Source organism: Crocodylus siamensis, chromosome 6 (genome assembly GCF_052110815.1).
Source record: "Crocodylus siamensis isolate JL-2025a chromosome 6, ASM5211081v1, whole genome shotgun sequence".
Classification (NCBI taxonomy): domain Eukaryota; kingdom Metazoa; phylum Chordata; order Crocodylia; family Crocodylidae; genus Crocodylus; species Crocodylus siamensis.
In genome coordinates, this window is record NC_143400.1 from 50,523,453 (window position 1) to 50,544,213 (window position 20,761).

The 20,761-nt window shown below is 47.4% G+C and overlaps 1 protein-coding gene across 1 annotated transcript; it reads left to right on the forward strand.

Annotated features, from left to right (window-relative positions):
* The first annotated feature begins 1,071 nt into the window (after positions 1–1,071).
* TBCCD1 (TBCC domain containing 1) lies at positions 1,072–20,200 on the forward strand. Its single transcript, XM_090051669.1, has 7 exons — positions 1,072–1,528; positions 3,863–4,018; positions 11,447–11,813; positions 13,329–13,515; positions 13,683–14,180; positions 15,865–16,016; positions 16,568–20,200. The coding sequence occupies exons 1-6, from the start codon at positions 1,184–1,186 to the stop codon at positions 15,992–15,994; spliced, it is 1,683 nt and encodes a 560-aa protein (XP_089907795.1). The 5' UTR covers positions 1,072–1,183; the 3' UTR covers positions 15,995–16,016; positions 16,568–20,200.
* The last annotated feature ends 561 nt before the right edge of the window (positions 20,201–20,761 follow it).

The window sequence follows — 20,761 nt, forward strand, 5'->3', positions numbered from 1 at the left end:
ACCAATCCCAGCGCGGGAGCACAAGCCCGCCCCCCCACCGCAAGGCACCAATCGGCGCCTCGCAAGTGACACAAGCCGAATTCCTCCAATGGAAAGAGGGCAGGGCGATGCTCGTCACTGGCAGCTTGTGCGCGTGCGCAGACTAGGTGGGGCGCTGCTGTGTCGGTGCAGATGTGTAAGGGTGGACGCATCAGTCATTCGTGCACCGTAATTGTAGCGCCTTGAGTTCAGGAAAAACGACAAGAACCGACTTAATGCGCTGCAATCGACGCTACTGGCAGCAGACTTAATTCTGACCCAACACTGCGCAGCAGGCCAATTCTATTGCACACTGACAGCTCTCGCCGTGATGCAGTAGTCTACTGCGCTTCTAGCGTCTCGCGTACACGCTGGCAGTGGATGGTGGTGACTTGAATTTGTGCCTGTGGGAGTCTAATGGTTTACAGAAATCAGATTTGCTTCTTGTTGACCCAAACCCATTGTTTTTAAGAACGAGATGCGCCCCGCGGTCAGCGGACCAATTTAGCCAAGACATCCTGCTTATTACGCTCCAAGGACATGCAGTCACACCACTCATCCAAGTCACACCTGTGCTACAGGCACAGTTGGCTGCAGGGAGACAAAACTCCTGGTCAGTGCTGGACCCAGGGCCCGCTGCCTTGTGGCCCCCGGCGGAGGCGTCACGCACTTTGCGCTTGTCAAGCAAGCGGGCCAGGCAGCCCCTGCTACAAACTTTGTGGGAAGCAGCTCGCCCACACAGGAGGGCAGGAACGGGAACTACCCTCACCCAGGGATGTGCGGGTTGAGCCTAGCAGCTTGCGGCTGAACCGAAGTTGCGGGGCGCATAGGACCCTGTCCCTATACATCCCTACGGAGTGATTCCTGGCACAGGCGGGTGACACAACCTAGAGCTCCCCGTGCTGGACCTGGATCCGACTCTACTGGCAGGTCCACGGAGCACGGCCCAGCTCTGCCACTCCTTAACTCAGCCGGCCCTAGACTATCAGCAGCGCACGTGTGCTCGGAGGAGGAAGTGCGGGTTTGTCTAGCTACCAACTCGCTGCTCCAGCGAAGCGCGCATGCGCGGCGGATAGCGCGCCCGTTCGAACGCGAACGGGAGCCTAGTTGCGGAGCGCGCAGGCGCAGAAGGCCGCAGTGGGTGGCTGAGGGGGACGCGGCTACTATGGCGGAGCCGGCCGCCGGCCTGGCCCGGCTGTGGGTGCGCGCGGAGCCGCTGCTACTGGGAGCGCTGCCAGCGCCGCCGCCCGCCAAGCTGGGCCCGCACTATCTGCGCAAGATGGCGGCGTACGTGCGGGCGCGAGCGGGCGCGGGGGCCTGGCCGCGCCTGGGCTGGCCGCTGTGGCGCCGCATCGCCTGCGGGAAGCTGCAGCTGCCGCGGGACCTGGCTTGGCTCTACTTCGAGCGCTTCGACGCGCTGGCCCCGCGCAGCGCCGCCCAGCGCCTGGAGCGGGCTGAGGCTTCCGCCGCCTGCGCCTCGGACCACGAGCTGGAGCAGCTAAGGAGCCAGGCACGGCGGGGCTCGGCCGGGGGCGGGGCTAGCCGAGAGGGGCGGGGCTTAGCGCCCAGAGGTGCCAGGGCTGGAGACAGGGCTAAGGGTATGGGACCCACGGCCGTACCCCTGCGGGCGGCGGGGCTGAGGGCTGCGTCTGTCGGAGGAGCGTAGTGGGACCTGGCCTTGGTGGTGGGGGTCAGTGCAGACCTCTCCTGGGCAATCTCACCCACTGCCCTTGGTGGTTGCTCAGCTGCTGCACCCATGAGCAGGGCCTGGGCTGCTGACCTGCACGTGACACTGCTCACCCATTATAGTATTGAAGCCCACTTGGGAAAATGGCAGCGCCGAGCTCTTTGATGATGGAAAGACACCAGAGCTGTTCTTCCCCTGAAAAGGACTTGGCAAGACCCCAAGTAGCTTGGAACATTTTAGAGGCAACAAATCCCATTTTGTGACCTCCAGCCTTATTTTGTGACTGAACACCTGACAGTGCTAAAATATTGCGTGATGCCTTTAAAAGCATCTCTCAGCACCCCAGGGTGCACTGCTCCCTACCCCCCACCCCCGGTTGAGAATTTGATGTTTTCTGTGTGTCTGGGGCAAACCCCAGTGATCAGATCTTCCCTTCAGAGTTACACTGTCATGTCTGTGATGTCAGTGTCCAGCAATCTGTTTAACAACGCCAGGAATGGTACTATAAACTGAGGCCCCTTCCTGTATTAGAGCCATTTTAAACACTTCGTATAGAAAGTACCAAAATAAAAAGCTATGGCTTAAGCCTTCAAAAGCAGAGCACTGTACAGCTTGGAAACATATTCACAAAGGAGAATTCTATAAAAGTCTTCTGCAAACTACTTAAACGGGCCTTGTGTCCCCTTATACAGTACAAGGAGAGGAATTTTTTTTTCTTTACTTTTTTGTTTTACAAGGAACCTTGACTGATCTAATGTGGTTTTGCTGACTGCCTTCTGAAGGCTGAGGGGGAACAAATCTATCCCCCTTAAAGGGAGGAGAGTTCAGAAAAGACCCTTATTTAACGTGTTAATTAGTTAATGAAATTAGCGTCTATATTAAGATAAGGGGATCAAACTGGTTAAAAAGAGAGGCAGGGCATACTGAAGTCTTGTTTTGCTAGTTGTCGCTTAGCTTGGTGGGAACTGAATCTTTGGCAGGGGGGATATCAAGACTCTCCAATACCCATCAGAAAACTATGGGCCTTCACACATATTAAGTCACTCCTTGTTTCATACATATGCCAAAAAGGGCACAAAGCCTATTTCCCCACTGTGTATGACATGTAAAAAGAACATCTGTCTCATGTTGATAAATTTAAAAATTTCAGCCCTTACTGGTTGCAGTCCTGGCACAGGAGGCTAAAGATGTGTGTGCACTCAAAAACTTACTCTTGTGTTTTTGGGGGAAAAAAATCGCCAGCAGTGAGCAGAAGTTGCAGTATCATTCCTACTGACTCATGTGGGAGTATAAATATTTGTAAAATATTGCAATATAAATCACAATATAAAACATAGCAGGAATATGAGAGAGATTCTCATGATGTCCTAAAATCAAGTGAGCTTAAGTGGCCAAATTCCTGACAGCTCTTTCCCTACCCTAAGAACAGTTGTCAGTTGTTTACATTGTCTTTCTGGGTTTAGTGTTCATTCATAAAGTGTATGTGCTGTTGTGATAGTCAGCCATCAGTAGTGTTTTTTGTGATTGAGATTGCAGAAAATATGCAAAACTAGGGTTAACTGAATCTTGCAAAGTGCAGAATTAAGAGGCAGGATTTGAATGCAGTTCAGATATTTGAGCTAGGGGGTGAAAAGACGTACTCCACTGAAAAAAATGCTTCAAAGACGGAAATAACTGCTGTTTCAGCTCTGATTTTTCAGGACAGCCAGTTTTTATTGACAGCTTGCTGTTTTCAAAGTGCTCAAAATGGAGCTCTGGACTAGTGGAAAGAAGCTTTTAGCATGACTGTCCTCCCAGGGTTAAGAATGGCATTTACAGAGGCAAACCCTGTAAATATAGCTGCTGAGAGATGCTGATTTTTTGCATGTTGCTATATGACTGCCATTAAGAGGAGTACAATAAAGAGGGCTTGAAAAGTCAAGCAAACATCTTCCAAGCCCTAAATCTATTTAAGCTCAATGATTTATTCTGCAACCCTAGTGCCTTCTTCAGGACTGTTTAATAGCTGACTAGTGCCAAACACTGGATAGCGCAGGAAATCAAAATCAGTTAATGCTGTAGATACCAGGTTGTCTCAATTTTAAAAGAATAATTAAATGATTGTAGCCATTGGTAATGTTCTGGTGAATATTAATACTGTTTTTCCTTCTTGATCAGTTTTCCGTAGATACTCTACAGTTCCTGCTGTTCTTGTACATTCAGCAACTAAACAAGGTTTCTTTGAGGACATCTTTGATTGGTGAAGAGTGGCCAAGTCTCAGGACCAGATCGCAGTCTTCCAGTTTGATTGGAAAATCCACCTGTCAAAACAAGGTATTGTGCTTAACTCAGTCCCCATACAGGTTGGTATGTGGGTGAGGCTACAAAACCTCCACTACAAGCTAGCCCTGGGTGGGGGAGAAAGAGAGTTTGTGGAAGAGTGAACTCCTGCTTGTGCTTTTCTTATTAACTCATATATGCTGCTAGAGCTGCACCTCATTAATAGAGCTAATAAATAGTATATAATCTTGTCTTGGGATGTTCACTGTGATTTTGCATTTTAGAAATTTAAAATGTTATCAATGGAAATTTGTTGCAGGCTGAACTTTTACATAGTCTCAACCTGTGATGGGTTTTCTAAAAGCTTATGCCCGGAATCTCAGCAAAGCAGAAAATGTCCATATATTGCAGAAGCTGCTCTTCCACAAATATACATTCAGATTTCTAGGGGGCCTTCTTTAGAGTGATGTCTAATTATACCCAGTTGTAAATCAGAGACCTAGATTGGCGAGTCAGATATGACTACCTGCATGTGGTGGATAAGTCCTATATCAAGTACTTCTAAACATAGGAAACTCACTGGATATATCAAACCAGCTGCAATTCACAGGATGCTGTATTAGAAATTGAATTATGAAGTGGTGTCAGTTCAGTAAAGACACTTCAGTGACCCACATGTTGAACTAAGGCCAACTGCAAACTTCAGCAGAATTCTGTATGGGCTGTGATAATAGCACCATGCATATTGTAGCATCATGTGGAACTAGAGCTTATGATCTGCAGCTCGGGAGCGCTTGAAACTCTAAACACAGTAGATTGGTAATGTTAGACAGACAGTTATAGAATCATAGAAAATCAGGGTTGGAAGGGACCTCAGGAGGTCACATCTAGTCCAGCCCCCTGCTCAAAGCGGGACCAGCCTGAACTAGCTTATCCTAGGCAAGACTTTGTCTAGCCAGGTCTTAAAAACCTCCAAGGATGGAGATTGTGCAACCTCTCTGGGCAATCTGTTCCCGTGTTTTACTACACTCCTAGTGAGAAATTTTTTCTTAATATCTAACCTCAACTTTCCTTGCTGCAACTTGAGACCATTGCTCCTTCTGTCATGTGCCACCACTGAGAACAGTCCAGCTCCATCCTCTTTGGAACCACCCTTCAGGGAGTTGGAGGCTGCTATTAAATCCCCTTTCAGTTTTCTCTTCTCCTGACTGAATAGTTGTCCCTCAGTCTCTCCTCAGATGTCATGTGCTCCAGCCCCTGAACCATCTCCAGCCCCTGAACCATCATCATTGCCCTCCATTGGACTCTCTCCAGTTTGTTCACATCCTTCCTGTAGTGGGGCATCCAAAATTGGACTTACTACTCCAGGTGTGGCCTCACAAGTGCTGAATTGAGGGGAAGAATCACTTCCCTTGATCTGCTAGCAATACACCTACTAATGCAGCCCAGGATTCTTGGTTACAAGAGCACACTGTTGGCTCATGTTCAGCTTCTTGTCTGCTATAATCCCCAGGTCCTTTTCTGCAAAGCTGCTGTCCAGCCAGTCAGCCCCCAGCCTGTACTGGCGCGTGGATTGTTCTGTCCTAAGTGCTGGACTTCTCCTTACTGAATCTCATAAGATTTCTTTTGGTGCAATCCTCCAATTTGTCTAGATCTTTCTGAACCTTAAGCCTACCCTCCAGCTTATCTATTACTCCCTGCAGCTTGGTGTCATTTGCAGACTTGCTGGGGGTGTGCTGCATCCTATCTTCCAGGTCATTGATAAAGCTATTGAACAAAAACAGCCCCAGGACTGACTCCTGGGGCACTCTACCTGACACTGGCTGCCAATTAGGCATCGAGTCATTGATTACTACCCTCTGAGCATGATGATCCAGCCAGTTTTCTGTCCACCATACATTCCATTTATTCAGCCCGTGTTTCCTTATCTTGCCTGTGAGAATGTTGCAGGAGACCATATCAAAAGCCTTGCTAAAGTTAAGGTAGGAAGGCCAAGGCAGAGATGGAACTGGGGCTAGCTTCCCAGATTAAGGACAATAAGAAGTCCTTTTTTAAATACGTAGGGGGTAAAAAGAAGGTCCCGGGTAATGTGGGGCCCTTGCAGGATGCCATGGGAAACTTGGTCGTCACACCAGACGGCAAAGCTAACATGTTTAACGATTTCTTTGCCTCTGTCTTCCTAAGTAGGGACCAGAACAGCCACCTTCCTGCTGGGCCCCCCTCGGGCCCCGGGGGAAGCACACCTGGGCCACGGGTTAGCGAGGATTTAGTTGGGGAGCTTCTGGAGGGGTTGGACGTATTCAGGTCAGCCGGCCCAGATGATCTTCACCCTAGAGTTCTAAAGGAACTGGCTGAGGTCATTGCAAGTCCCCTGGCACAACTTTATGAGCACTCATGGTGCTCTGGTGAGGTACCGGAGGACTGGAAGAGGGCCAACGTGGTCCCCATCTTCAAAAAAGGCAGGAAGGAGGACCCGGGAAACTATAGGCAGGTTAGTGTCACCTCGATCCTAGGCAAGCTATTCGAGAAAATTATGCTGGCACACATCCAGGAGGGGCCAGCAGGGGACTGCATGCTTAGGGGCAACCAACATGGGTTCATCAGTGGCAGGTCCTGTCAGACCAACCTGGTGGCCTTTTACGATCAGATCACCAGATCATTAGATGCAGGGGTAGCAGTGGATATAATCTTCGTGGACTTCCGGAAGGCTTTTGACACTGTCTCTCACCCTGTTCTCATTAAGAAACTGGGGGGCTGTGGTGTAGACACCCACACAGTCAAATGGTTCGCCAACTGGCTGGTGGGCCGCACCCAGAGGGTGGTAGTAGATGGGTCCTTCTCAACCTGGAAGGACGTGGGCAGTGGGGTTCCACAGGGCTTGGTCCTTGGGCCTGCACTGTTCAACATCTCCATCAGCGATTTGGATGAGGGGGTAAAAAGCACCCTGTGTAAATTTGCTGATGACACTAAGATGTGGGGGGACTTGGGCACATTGGAAGGATGCAACGGGCTACAATCAGACCTAGACAGGTTACAAGGGTGGGCGGACGAGAATAGGATGGGTTTCAACACTGACAAGTGCCAGGTGCTGCACCTCGGGAGGAACAACTGGCACCATACCTACAGGTTAGGGAACTTCCCTCTTGTCAGCACGGAGGCGGAAAGGGATCTGGGCGTCATCATTGACTCCAAGATGAACATGGGCCGGCAGTGTGGAGAGGCAGTCAGGAAGGCCAACCGCACCCTGGCATGCATCCACAGATGCATCTCGAGCAGGTCCAAAGAGGTGATCTTCCCCCTCTATGTGGCACTGGTCAGGGTGCAGCTGGAGTATTGCGTCCAGTTCTGGGCGCTGCACTTCAAGAGGGATGTGGACAGCATGGGGAGGGTCCAGAGGAGGGCCACTCATATGATCAGGGAACAACAGGGCAGGCCCTATGAGTATAGGCTATGGGACCTGAACCTGTTCAGCCTCCAAAAGAGAAGGCTGAGGGGGATCTTGTGGCCTGTTATAAACTAGTCAGGGGGGATCAGCAGATATTGGGGGAGTCACTGTTCCTCCGAGCACTGCCAGGAGTGACCAGGAATAACGGTCACAAGCTGGCAGAGGGTAGGTTTAGGTTAGATATCAGCAGGCACTAGTTCACAGTCAGGGTGGCTAGGGTCTGGAACCAGCTTCCAAGACAAGTGGTGCAGGCTTCTACCCTGGGGGTGTTTAAGAGGAGGTTAGATGAACATCTTGCTGGGGTCATTTGACCCCAGTGATCTTTCCTGCCATGGGAGGGGGTCAGACTAGATGATCTGCTCAGGTCCCTTCTGACCCTAGAAACTATGAAACATCCACTGGTTTCTCTATCCACAGAGCCAGTCGTCTTATAGAAGGCAATCAAGTTGGTCAGGCATGACTTGCCCTTTGTGAATCTGTGCTGACTGTTCCTAATTGCTTTCTTCTTCAAGTGCTTAGAAATGGATTCCTTGAGGATCTGCTCCATGATTTTTCCAGGGACTGAGGTGAGGCTGACTGGTCTGTAGTTCCTTAGATCCTCCTTCACTTTCTTAAAGAGAGAGTCCCTCAGGCCCTTGGTTGTATCACACCTGGCCCCATAGACTTGTACATGTCCAGCTTTTCTAAATAGTCCCCAGTATGCTCTTTCATCACTGTCAGCTTCTCCAAACTGTGCTGCCTGGTGCAGTAACCTGGGAGCTGACCTTGTCTGTGAAGACAGGCACTGAGCACTTCAGCCTTTTATGCATCCTCTGTTACTAGGTTGCATCCCCTATTCAGCAAGGGATCTACACTGTTAACAAATAAAAGCTGGTTAACTGTTTTCAAAGCTGGTTAACAAATAAAATTCTGGGCTAGCTTGTTAACTGTTAGCAAATAAAATTCTGGACTAGACTAAGGGAGTGACGCGACACCTCGTTCAACGAGTGACAGAAAGGCTTTATTTACTGCAAGTTTTCAAAGTCAAATGAGCCCAAACCAAAGCAGTCCAGTAATTAGCTATAAGGTGATGATTTCTCACTAAACAGGTGACAAGAGAGATGGTCTGTTTCTTCCAGCTTCTTGAGGTAGCAGGGGCATAGCAGCACGTCTTGTCAGAGAGATCTTTCATTCCTGAGGTGTGCCCTGTTAGCTGTTCCACTTTGTTTTATACCCTTAGTTCAGCTTCTTGAAACCATTCTTGAAGTTGTGTAAATCAAGAGAGAGTTCCAAGCAGTGTTTGACAGGAAAATCCTGTTAATCAAACTGCTTATTATTGGTTACCAGAAAATTCCAATTTGAATGAATTACCTTCCTCAGTGACAAGGGGTTATCCGTTTCTATGAAGTTTAAAACATATCAAGAAATTGATTAACAATCAGGAAAAATGCAAGGGAGTTTTGGGGAGTGTCTTTGGAAAATCAAGGGAATCACTGGACAAAACAGAACTATATCAGGAGGGGGACATCTATTATATATGGAAAATGACTATTCCTGTACATAACATGGGTTAATTGCAAGAGAAATATTTATCGTACTAATTAATCAAGGATAAACATTTCACATGGTTACATACTAGACAGCTAGGAGCCTGCTTGAAATCATAATGAATATAGTGAGATAAGCTGCAAGGGATACCTCATTATTTTTTCTCAGATGGCCTACCTGTGAACTCGCGTCCTTTTGCTTTATGTAGTTAGCATCAGTATTTTGCATTTTACCTTTTGTGAGTAGGCCCCAGGTTAGCATGAGTTTCAGAGTCATCACACACTTTCCCTGATCCTCCTTTTGTTACCAACATACTTGTAGAAACCCTTTTTACCCTGCTTGTCCCTTGCTGGCTGCATCTCCAATTGTGCTTTGGCCTTCCTGACTTCATCCCTGCATGCCTGAGCAATACTCTTCTCCAATAGTTGTTTGTCCTAGTTTCCACTTCTTACAAGCTTCCTTTTTGTGATTTAGCTCACTGAAGAGTTCCCTGTTAAGCCAAGCTGGTCTTTTGCCATACTATCTAGTCTTTCTGTGCTTTGAGATGCTTCATTCTTGTGCCCTCAGTAAAGTTTCTTTATAGTACAGCCAGCTCTCCTGGGCTCCTTTGTCTCTCAGACCAGCCCCTTAGGGGATCCTGCCCATCAGTTCCCTGAGTGAATCCAAGTCTCCTTTTCTGAAATCTAGAGTCCTTACCTTGCTGCTCTCCATTCTTCCTTTCCTCATGAACCTGAATGCAAACATCTTGTGGTCGCCGCTGCACAAATTGCCATCCACTGCTGCATTCCCCACCAATTGTTCCCTGCTTGTGAGCTATTTTGAAATAAAGTCATCTTGTGTGCAGTGATCATTTACTGTCCCACATCCCTTTGCCACATAGTTGCAGATGGTGTGTGCCTTTGACAGTGCCACCCTCTGTGGTCATTGCTGCAGTGTAGTTACCCCACTCATTGCATGCACAAGGTTTTTATTTCATAGATTTCATAGACATTAGGTCTGGAAGGGACCTCGGAAGATCTTCAAGTCCAGCCCCCTGCCCCAGGGGCAGGAAGTCAGCAGGGATCATAGGATCCCAGCAAGATAAATATCCAAATTTCTCTTGAAGGTGTTCAAAGTAGGGTGCCATCATGTCTGTTTGGGTTACCTTTGTGGTCAGGGGCTATGTTTGTTGGTGTTAGCCTTTTTGTGAGCGACTGAAATGCCCCAATTATAAGTAATATTTAGAATGGTCATTGCAGGTATGTTTAATGCCTATTTGTAGTTGGATTAAGCCTGTTCCAGGTAAACTTGTATAAGTTAGAATAATTGTCTGTGGCTGCCGTAAATTCTAATGTTCCCTTTTTCTTGATATGGAGACATTCAGTGCTGGAACTATGAGTTAAGCCTTTTGGAGATGAGCTTTTCCTCATCAGGACTGCATCACAGGCTACTCATGCAATCCCTTTGGAGTCAGTACCTTATTGTATCTGTTCTAAATATTCAGATACAATAAACTTGTGGGCCTGGATTGTCAAGTGTTCATTGATTTCCTTCCAACAGCAATATGCCCATTTGTATTTCAGACATTGAATAGGGATCCATTTCCCTCTCCCCTCTGACCAATACAGTGAAACGCGTCTCTGGCGTGAACGCTAGGGGTGTGAATTTGATTTGGATTCAGATTCAGTCTGAATCAAGGACAGTGATTTGATTCGGATTACTGTGCCTGATTTGATTCGGCCAAATCCGAATCTGAAAATTCGATGCTGATTTGGAGAATCAGAATTTTTTTTTACATACCTCAAGGTACCAGTGCGGCCTGAGAACTCTGCGATGCTGGGGTGGATGGAGCATCGCACAGGAGTGCAGGGGGGCCCTCCATGTGCTCAGCAGCGAACCTGGAAGCAGGCTGGAAGTACTCTCAGTCCTCTTCCAGGGAGTGGGCTGAGGGGCCTCCCCATGCCTACCTGGCTCAGTGACTGTTGACCCAGAAGTGAACCAAAAGTGCCTCTGGTCCACTTCCGGGTCTGTTACAGAGTGCACTGGAGAGCCCCCTACACTTCTGTGGGACACTTCGTGTCCCAGCATTGCAGCATTCACAAACCACCTGCTACCTAGAGGTATGTAGAAAAAACATTTAAAACTGTCTATGTCTGAATCTCTCCAAATTGATTTGGAGGGTTCCAATTTGATTTGGAGATTCAGCCACTGAATTGGGTTGAATCTCTGCCAGATCAAGTCAGGGACCGAAGCTTTGCACAGCCCTAGTGAATACCAAATCTCTTCCGAACAGGCAAGGTGAGTAGTTTCCTGTTTGTGCAGGATGAGTTTGCTGTAAGCAAGCATTGGCTAGCTGCAATAGTTGTGGGATGTGGGGGCAGAAATCTATCCTGCTTGCATCTCTTTCTTCATTTAGAGCTGCTGTGGACATGAGGTAAGTAGGGATGTAATAGATAGCGTTGATACAGTGTTTCAGCCGTATGAGAGCTGGTCCCATTTTAAGCTATTTGTTTTTGTTCTTGATTTCTAAGAATTGGAATGACCTGGACCACCAAGCCTTTGTGCTGAACCACCTCTCGGATTTGCTGGAACTGCTACTGGATCCAGACCAGCTCACAGCTTCCTCTCACTCCACCCACAGCAGCCTTGTCTCCCTTGAAGCTGTTCAAGCACTCAGCTTCCTGATAGAGGGATCTCTGTACAAAGCCAAAACTGTCCACCCCTTGCATGAACTTGCTCTCTGGCAGCCCTTTCATGTGAAGAATGGCTATTCCAAGATCTCCAGAACTTTCTCTTTTCCCAAGCTAGAAGGCTGGCTGAGGTCCTGCCTGACTGTGAACCCATTTGGGATGTCTGCCTGCCTCAAGTCTGGGAAAAAATTGGCATGGGCACAGCAAGGTAGCTCTTGGTTTTGGCTTTCTTTTTGGCATTAGGATTAATTTTTGGCTTTTTCTGTGTTAATGTGGGATCTGGCACTTGAGCATGAGCAGACTTTCCTTTCATTTTGTTTACAGGACTGGAGGGGGAGTTCACAGCTCCAAGGGTTGGTCACACAAAGTGACTTCACTCCCTCTTACCAAATTATTTCCATCCATTAAACCCTCATTTCTTATTCTCCATTCTCCAGGTTTGGACTTCCCATCACTGAACAATGTTGATCTCTTAGTATTGCTCAGCTTATATTGGCTTTAGTTAGTATATAAGCTTTCATATTATTACAGATATGTTTTGTAAATGTGGAGAGTTCATTACTTTGTACTGTATTGTAATGTGTATGAAAGCAAAGGATTGATTCAGCAACTTAAAGGTCACATGAAATGAATGTGTTAAGGTTCTCCCTGCAGTTCTGCTGATAGTATCACTCTTCTTGCTTGGGGAGCAACAGATTAGTGGGTTGATTTTCCAGGTACTTATTCCAGTGATTGAGACCACATTCATGAAGAATTGATCCTCAAACACCCTTAGGCCAAACACTGTAGGTCAGTGTTACTATCCTTTTTTAAAGATGTAGTTTGAGGCACAGGGTAGGTTAAGTGATTAACCAAGGCCATGCAAGGGAGTCTGTGACAAAGGAAACTGAACAATTTCTCCAGAGATCTAGCTGGGATGCCTTAACAACATTTTTTTTGACGCTGCTAAATATCAGTCAGGTGTCAAAACAAAGATGAGGGATTTAATTTAACTTGTGCGTATACGTTTTCTTAGGGGAAGACAGCAAGTTTAAGTGTTTTTGTCCTCAGGCTCCATGGTAGTAAGAATGGAAGAATTGTGCTAATAGGGAGGATATTTTGAGGGCTGTGCACTTGCAAAGGGCACTCCAGTGGGTTGGAAAGCTCTGGAATAGACTTATAGGGCCACGTCCTACTCCATCTATTAGAAGTCTACGTGGACTTTGATTCCTAAGAATGACCTGCTTCAGTGCTTGCAAAAACAGTATTGCATGTGCTTCTGTAACATGCTACCATGTTAGCCTTTGGACTGAGTAACTAAAAGCAGCAAATAGGAAGAAGACACACCTCACTTGTGCATTTACTAATTTTCTGGGACACAAGCAGGGTGGAATTGGGTCAAAATTAGGTGCCTAAATCACTTAAGAGCCTAATTAGGTGGAATGGGATCTGGTCCGCTATGTCCCTTTAGTGCACTGGTGGAAGTCTGCAAGCTGCTGACTTGCAAGTCTAAATCACAGCGTGGCAGGGAGATCCCTTGTGCTCAGGAAGAACCTTCCTGAGAGTTGAGAGGTAAATAATTTAAAGCACCAGTGCAGTTGGTTTTTGGTTGAATAGTATTCTGTAGCTCCCAGATACTGTGTAGTAGATGGTATAGTGTTATGGGCACACCTGTGTAAGAAGAATGTCTGAAGGTCTGTTTTGTACCTTTTTAAAATTAATTTGTATAACTCTGGTCTTGTAGTTGAAGGAACAACTAAGAGAGCAAAGATTGCCTGCAATGCCCACATGGTCCCTGAGGCTTACCGCATAGTGGTGATGAGTCAGGTCTACAAGCAGACTTTGGCCAAGAGCTCAGAAACCCTGGAGGGTGCTCATGTAAGGATCCATCGCTGCAATGAGTCTTTTATATATCTGCTGTCTCCTTTACGGTGAGTTTGATTCACCTGGGATGCAGTGAAAAGTTCTGGGTACCTCTGCTGGCACCCAGAACTAGCAAAATTCTTTTATTCTTCCCACTAGACAGAACTGTTGCAAATAGGCTCCAACCTGTGCATGGTCATCCCAGCTCACTATAGGCTCTCTCTCTCTCCTTCAGGTCTGTGACCATCGAGAAGTGCAGCAATAGCACCTTTATTCTGGGCCCTGTGCAGACAGCCATTCACATCCACAGCTGTGACAATGTTAAAGTCATTGTCGTCTGCCACTGTCTCTCTATCTCATCTACTACTGGCTGCACCTTTCATATCCTTACACCTACACGTCCTCTCATCCTGTTGGGTAACCAAGCAGTAACTTTTGCCCCTTACCATACCCATTACCCAATGCTTGAGGACCACATGGGTCGAACAGGCCTGGCTACAGTGCCTAACTACTGGGACAGTCCCATGCTGGTGTGCAAAGAGAACAGCGATGCAAATGTCTTCCGGCTCTTACCGTCCTCCGAATTTTACACCTTTGTTATTCCTTTCGAGATGGAGGGAGACACAACAGAAACGCCTGGAGGGCTTCCATATGCTTATCAGAAGGCACTGAGACAACGAGAGCAGAAGATTCAGGTTTGGCAGAAAACTGTGAAAGAGGCTGGACTGACCAAGTAAGTATTGGCTTCTTCCAGGAAGGAGAAACGTGTGTTTGAGGCTCAGCTTGTCCATGCATGTAGAAATTCGTTTCATTTGGCAGCGTTGAACAAAAATGCCCTCATAAGAAAGTCTTTTGTGCATGTTAGAATGCTAGTGTGTTAGGAGCTTCGAGTCTTGGGATTTTGCTTTTTAGTACTGCGACTCCTGCTGCCTTTACATATACTTGGGGAGGGGAAGAAGCAGGCAACAGGAGTTTCAAAATGCATATAATTTTTTTCTAAATAAATATGCCTGGATTGTAGAGATTTTTCTCCACTTGCCAAAAGCTCGCATAAATATTATGAAACAAAGCAAAACAACACCATCACCCACTGCAGCCTTCAGTTTATTAAGTATATGAATCTCTTGGATGCAAAAGGGATTGTTCAAACTGAAAAGTATGCAGCTGTCGAACTAAAAAGCACCAACACAATCAAGGCTCTGGCTAAACCTCTAGACCTCTATCTACCACTTACGTCTAGCCTTTTTACATTTTGATATACACATTTGTTCTTCCAGCACTCATTATAAAAGTCTGAATAAGTTAAAATGCCTTCTCTTGATGCTAAAAAGAGCTGAAAAGTAGCAAAGCTCTTTAGTTAGTGGCAGTTCTGAGGTTCTCTGGTTTCTGTCTCATAAGTATGCACGGCACTATTATAATGCAATAACCTGCAGTATAGCCTTATTCAGATACACACCACAATGGGTAAAACTTGCATGTTAAGAATAGTACGAAGTGATTTAGCTTCTTTTTTGTTCTGGGTTCTGCTGATAAGTTTTGTGCATGAGTCATGTTAGCCAGGTCATGGAGAGATCCTGTAGCTTCTTTGCCTTCTTTAAATTTCCAGTTGTCAGTCTGGAAATCGAGCTTTAACTAACAAGACTGGATGGATGATACTAACAGGCCATCAGTCCTTCCAAACCACCTTATGGTGCTTTTATTATTTATCATCTGAGGAGTCCCATGTTGTGCATAATTTGCTTGATCTAAGTAGTCTTTGTACCGTACAAATTCCAAGACACTTGGGTGTATTGAAGAGAATCACCTTACAATTTGAGAGTCTTCTGATTCAGGACTTCTGTTGTTCTTTATTACACCTGTTTGTCCTGATTATCCAGATTTCTTATGCCTGAGTGGGTATTTGTTGAGTAAGGATGGAACTATGGAAATGGCCATTCACTGGAGACCATATATTTAAATCCTGCCTGGATTGCAAAATGACTGAGATGTTCATAGTGAAATTCCACGTGATGTAGATGTTTGTTTATGGAGGTGGTTTGTTTTTGCATTCTGTTATAACTGCTTGTGCTCTCTGCAACATCAGACCAAAGCCAGAAGTCAGTCCCAGACAGCAAAGGTGTGGTAACAGCAGTGTGAGGATGTTTACATGACTTTTGTCAGCACTATCAGTGTATCTTTTTCAGAAGCATTATAAATAATCAAATTCACTAAATATAAACTCTTTCTCTTAATATCAGTGGTAGTTCAAGTCCTAAACCCAAACAAAGTCAGTTGTAGTAGGAATGAGTTTATTATTATTTTCCACTGGGGAGGGCTACTCATTTCAGTCGTTGAGGAGAGAGACCTAGAAGTATGGCCCAAAGGCTTGCAAAACTGTGTATCATTTGCTACATTTTTCTTATTCTGGTGGGTTCCAGGAGTCAAAGGAAGCAGTTCCAGGTACTAGTGGAGAACAAGTTCTATGACTGGCTAATTTACACAGGACTTCGTCAGCAACTGGACAGCCTTGTGCCTCCTGCAGCAGGCTCAAAGCAGGCAGCGGGGTAGGATTGTCTTCACTAACAGAAGGGTGAGTATGGGGGCCATTTCTCTCCTGTTATGTCGTAGGAAAATTTCCCATCCTCTTCTATATACAGCAGTTGTGGGGTGTGGAGGGGGCCCTATCCAGGTGTGAATCAAGAATGTGAAATTGTTCTATGGGGCTGCTCCCAACAACATCAGATCAAGCTTAAGTTTGGAGCCAAAACCTCTGAATGGCCCTCTGCTGTCTTGTACACCCTAGCTCCTCTGCAGAAGAGCCTACAGGTCTGCTGATGTTACTTACTCACATTCTCATCTACTCACCAGAACCTTTCGGCAGGGAGGTTTTTTTTGATGCTTCACATAATTTCTACTTAATCTGTTCCCCAAAGTGGTGATGTAGCACATGCAGGCACTTGTGCATAACCTATCATCACAGTACATTTTAAACCATAATGAATGATTTTCTAAATTCCCACTGCTCTTGATCTTCACATTGCCTTTTTCTCCTGCAAAGCTGTGGACCTCATGTAGGGGAAGTGATCAAATCTCTGGAGACTGTGTTTAGGGAGTAAACCTTGCTTCTCTACTTTGTTACAGAGTTCTGAAGACAGATGATGACAAACCACAGTCAGTTCCTAGTGACTGCTTTGGGGCCAGGCTATTTTGTTGCCAATGAATTAGGAAATTCAAAGCCTGCAGCTTCAGCATGAACCGGACTCTCTTTTCCTCGTTAAAAGATCATGGCATCATGTTGCCACCTTCCAGGATTTGGGATATATGAAAAACTTGTTTCATCAACCCAGCCCAGCTTCTAGGGAAAAACATAAATGAAGGACTGTATTGGTACAAGACAGTGGTAGAGAAGCAAGCCTGAGCTTGGCTGTCAGCCCCTTAGTCAGGAGGCAGCTGGTAGAATTCAGCAATCTTGGCCTGAACGTATCCAGTAGAGGAGGCAGTTCCTGGTGTGAAGCTGGTTCCATGATTGTGACTTTTGGGAGCACTTTTATGGCAGAGCCTGGTATGTTTTTATAAACTGCAGAACAAATGTTTGATTACCCAGTGTGTAAAATTCAGTAGATATATTTTTATATAGAGATGAGTTTAGCCGTTGAACTATGACATTCTGTGAAATCTCCTAGATCTCTTTGTTTCCTGCTGTTTTCCACTAAATTTTAATAAATTGAATTCTGAGACAAGCCAAGTATGTTTTTTAAGGAAAAGGTTTCATCTGTTAATGGGAACTTAAAGTGACACAGAGCACTGCAGGAGCTGACAGAATGACCAGGCCAGCATTTCATTAGGGGGAAAGTGCTGATTCCCTTAGCTGCAGCTAGTTGGATTTCTCACTTCTCTGAAAGGTCAGCGTGTTTCAGATTATGCTGAATATCATGATAGTAATTTGATTTGAGCAGCATTTACTTTGCTCAATATTTTAGCTTCTCTCTTGAGCCTCACTGTGAGTGGGCCCCACCCTTGTTTCCTGCTATTGAAGTCGTTCTTCCCTAGGAGCCCCTCTTAGATCCACATCCTAGGGGCTAATTCAGAGTGGTGAGGTAAAACAGGAGAGCTTTGGTCTGTTTGATTAAATGCAGCCTGGTGAGATGTTTAATTTTCCAAATTGCAAACATGAAACGCATCTAAATACAGTGGTCATGAGGAAAATGCCAAGATCAAATTCTCTGGGTGTCTTTTGGGGTAGCATTTGAAGTATTCAGCATTTTAACTGTGCAGTAAAGATGTAGCAAGGTGGAGGAAGAATGGGGCATTTGAGAGGCATGCGTGGAGGAGACTAAGGGAATCACAAGGGTAAATCTAGCTCACCAGGTGCAAATTAGTGCAGCTTCATTGAGGTCAGCAGAGACACCATGGTAATTTACCCCAGCTGGGGATTTAGCCTTCAGTTTTCATTTTATGAGGACCTTCCCTTTACCCAGGGGGAGATCTGCCTAAACCACAAGGCTGTGTCCCCAAGAGCATAGATGCGTTTGGCTAGGGACAAGAAGTGGTGGCGCACCTTGTGCCACTGCTACTTGTCCCCGGGGTACTCCTGTGCTGTGTGTCCGCTGGCTTGCGGCAGGTTATCCCAGGTGGCGTAGGTGAGGCTGGTCCCAGAAGTCCTCCCTGAGATCCTGGGGGCCTTAGGGAGCTGCAGCCGTGATGCTCCTGCAACTTGGAGCTTGGCCAGCTGGTGAAATGTGGCTCTGGGCCACCAGGCTCTGGTGTTGGGTGTTGCGTACTGCACCCTTGTTTGCTGCCCTGCTTTTTTTGCATAGGTTTTTTTAGCCCAGGATCTTCTGCAGGTGGATCTGCTATCCACAGGTGGGTCTGAGGCGCCACATACTGCATGGCCGCATTCATTTGGACATGGCCCAAGTAAGAAGGAAAGGTGGGGGCGTGGCGCTCTACATTAAGGAGGAATACATATCCTCATCAGGTAGCACAGAGCCAGAGGAGGGGCACTCTGAAGTTCTCTGGGTTAGAATACAAGGCAGTCGAGGGGAAAGAGGCTTAATGGTGGGGGTCTACTACAGACCACCCAAACAAGGGGAAGAGCTAGATCAGGAATTCTTAAGTCAGCTCACGGAGGTGGTTAGGTCAAAGGATGTGGTCATCGTGGGAGACCTGAACTTTCCAGACATCTGCTGGGAAGAGCAGTCAGCCAGGTCTCACCACTCACGTAGGTTCCTAGCCGGAATGCAGGACCTCCATCTAACCCACGAAGTGCACAGCCCCACCAGGGGAGACGCCTTGTTGGACCTGGTGCTGGCCACCGGTGACGACCTGGTGAGGGGGGCTGCGGGTGTTCGACCACCTGGGTGACAGCGATCATCGCCTGCTGGAATTCACCATCCAGCGCAAGGTGGCAAAGGCCTGCAGCAAGGCAGCAGCCCTAGATTTCTGGAGGGTGGACTTCAAAAAGCTGAGGACAATAGTCGGGGAAGCACTGAGGTCCCGGAGGGGAGGGGAGACAGGTGTCTAAGAAGAGTGGTCGCTCCTTAAGGAGACGATCCTCCAAGCCTCAAGGAAAGTAATCCCAACGTGGATCAAAGGGGGTAGGAGGGCGCAAAAACCCCCATGGCTCACCAAAGCATCCAGAAATGTCTCCTAGCTAAAAGGGAGGCGCACACCCAATGGAAGGGAGGGGCCATCACCAGGGAGGACTATACTGTGGTTGCTGGGGGATGCAGGGGGCAGTCAGGATGGCCAAGGCGGAGATGGGACTGGGACTAGCTTCCTGGATCAAGGACAACAAGGAGTCCTTTTTTAAATTTATAGGGGGCAAAAAGAAGGTACTGGGTAACGGGCCCTTGCAAGACACGCTAGGAAATCTGGTTGTCACAAAGCTAACCTATTTAACAACTTCTTTGCCTCCATTTTCCTGAGCAGGGACCAGAACAGCCACCCTCCCTCTGGGCCCCCTTTAGACCTCAGGGGAGGCGTACCTAGGCCAAGGGTTAGTGAAGAACTAGTTAGGGAACTTCAGGAGGGACTGGATGTATTCAAGTCAGCTGGTCCAGACGATCTCCACCCCAGAGTAGTGAGGGAATTAGCTGAGGTCATTGTGGGATCCCTGGCACGGCTTTATGAGCACTCATGGTGCTCTGGTACGATGCCAGAGGACTGGAAGAGGGCCAATGTGGTTCCCATCTTCAAAAAAGGGAGAAAGGAGGAACTGGAGAACTATAGGCCAGTTAGTTTTACCTCGATCCTGGGTAAGCTTTTTGAGAGAATTATTCCGGCACATGTCCACAAGGGGCCAGCAGGGGAGATTATGCTTAGGGGCAACCAACACGGGTTCATTAGAGGCAGGTCCTGTCAGACCAACCTGATGGCCTTCTATGACCAGGTCACCAAATCCTTAGATGCAGGGGTAGCAGTGGACCTAGTCTTCCTGGACTTTCGGAAGGCCTTTGACACTGTCTCTCACTCTGTTCTCATTAAGAAACGGGGACTGTGGTGTTGACACCCACACAGTAAAATGGGTCACCAACTGGTTGGAGGGCCGCACCCAGAGAGTGGTGGTGGACGGGACATTTTTGTAGGGATGTGGACAGTGGGGTCCCCCAGGGCTTGGTCCTCAGGCCCGCACTGCTCAACATCTTCATCAGTGATTTGGACGAGGGGGTAAAAAGCACCCTGTTCAAATTTGCTGATGACACTATGATGTGGGGGGACGCGGGCACGCTAGAAGGGAGGAATAGGCTACAATCAGACCTAGACAGGTTATAGGGGTGGGTGGACGAGAATAGGATGGGATTCAACACTGACAAGTGCGAGGTGCTGCACCTGGGGAGGAAGAACCAGCACCATACCTACAGGCTGTGGAACTCCCTTCTCGGCAGTGCAGCAGCAGAAAAGGATCTTGGAGTCATCACTGATGCCAAGATGAACATGGGCCAGCAGTGTGGGGATGCAGTCAGGAAGGCCAACTGTACCTTGTCATGTATCCACAGGTGCATCTCAAGCAGGTCCAAAGGGGTGATCCTCCCCCTCTATGCGGCACTGGTCAGGCCGCAGCTGGAGTACTGCGTCCAGTTCTGGGCGCCGCACTTCAAGAGGGATGTGGACAACATGGAGAGGGTCCAGAGGCAGGCCACTTGCATGATCAGCAGGGCAGGCCTTACGAGGAGAGGCTACGGGACCTGAACCTGTTCAGCCTCCACAAGAGAAGGCTGAGGGGGGATCTAGTGGCCTGTTACAAACTAGTCAGAGGAGACCAGCAGGCATTGGGGGAGTCCCTGTTCCCCCGAGCACTGCCAGGAGTGACTAGGAATAACGGTCACAAGCTGG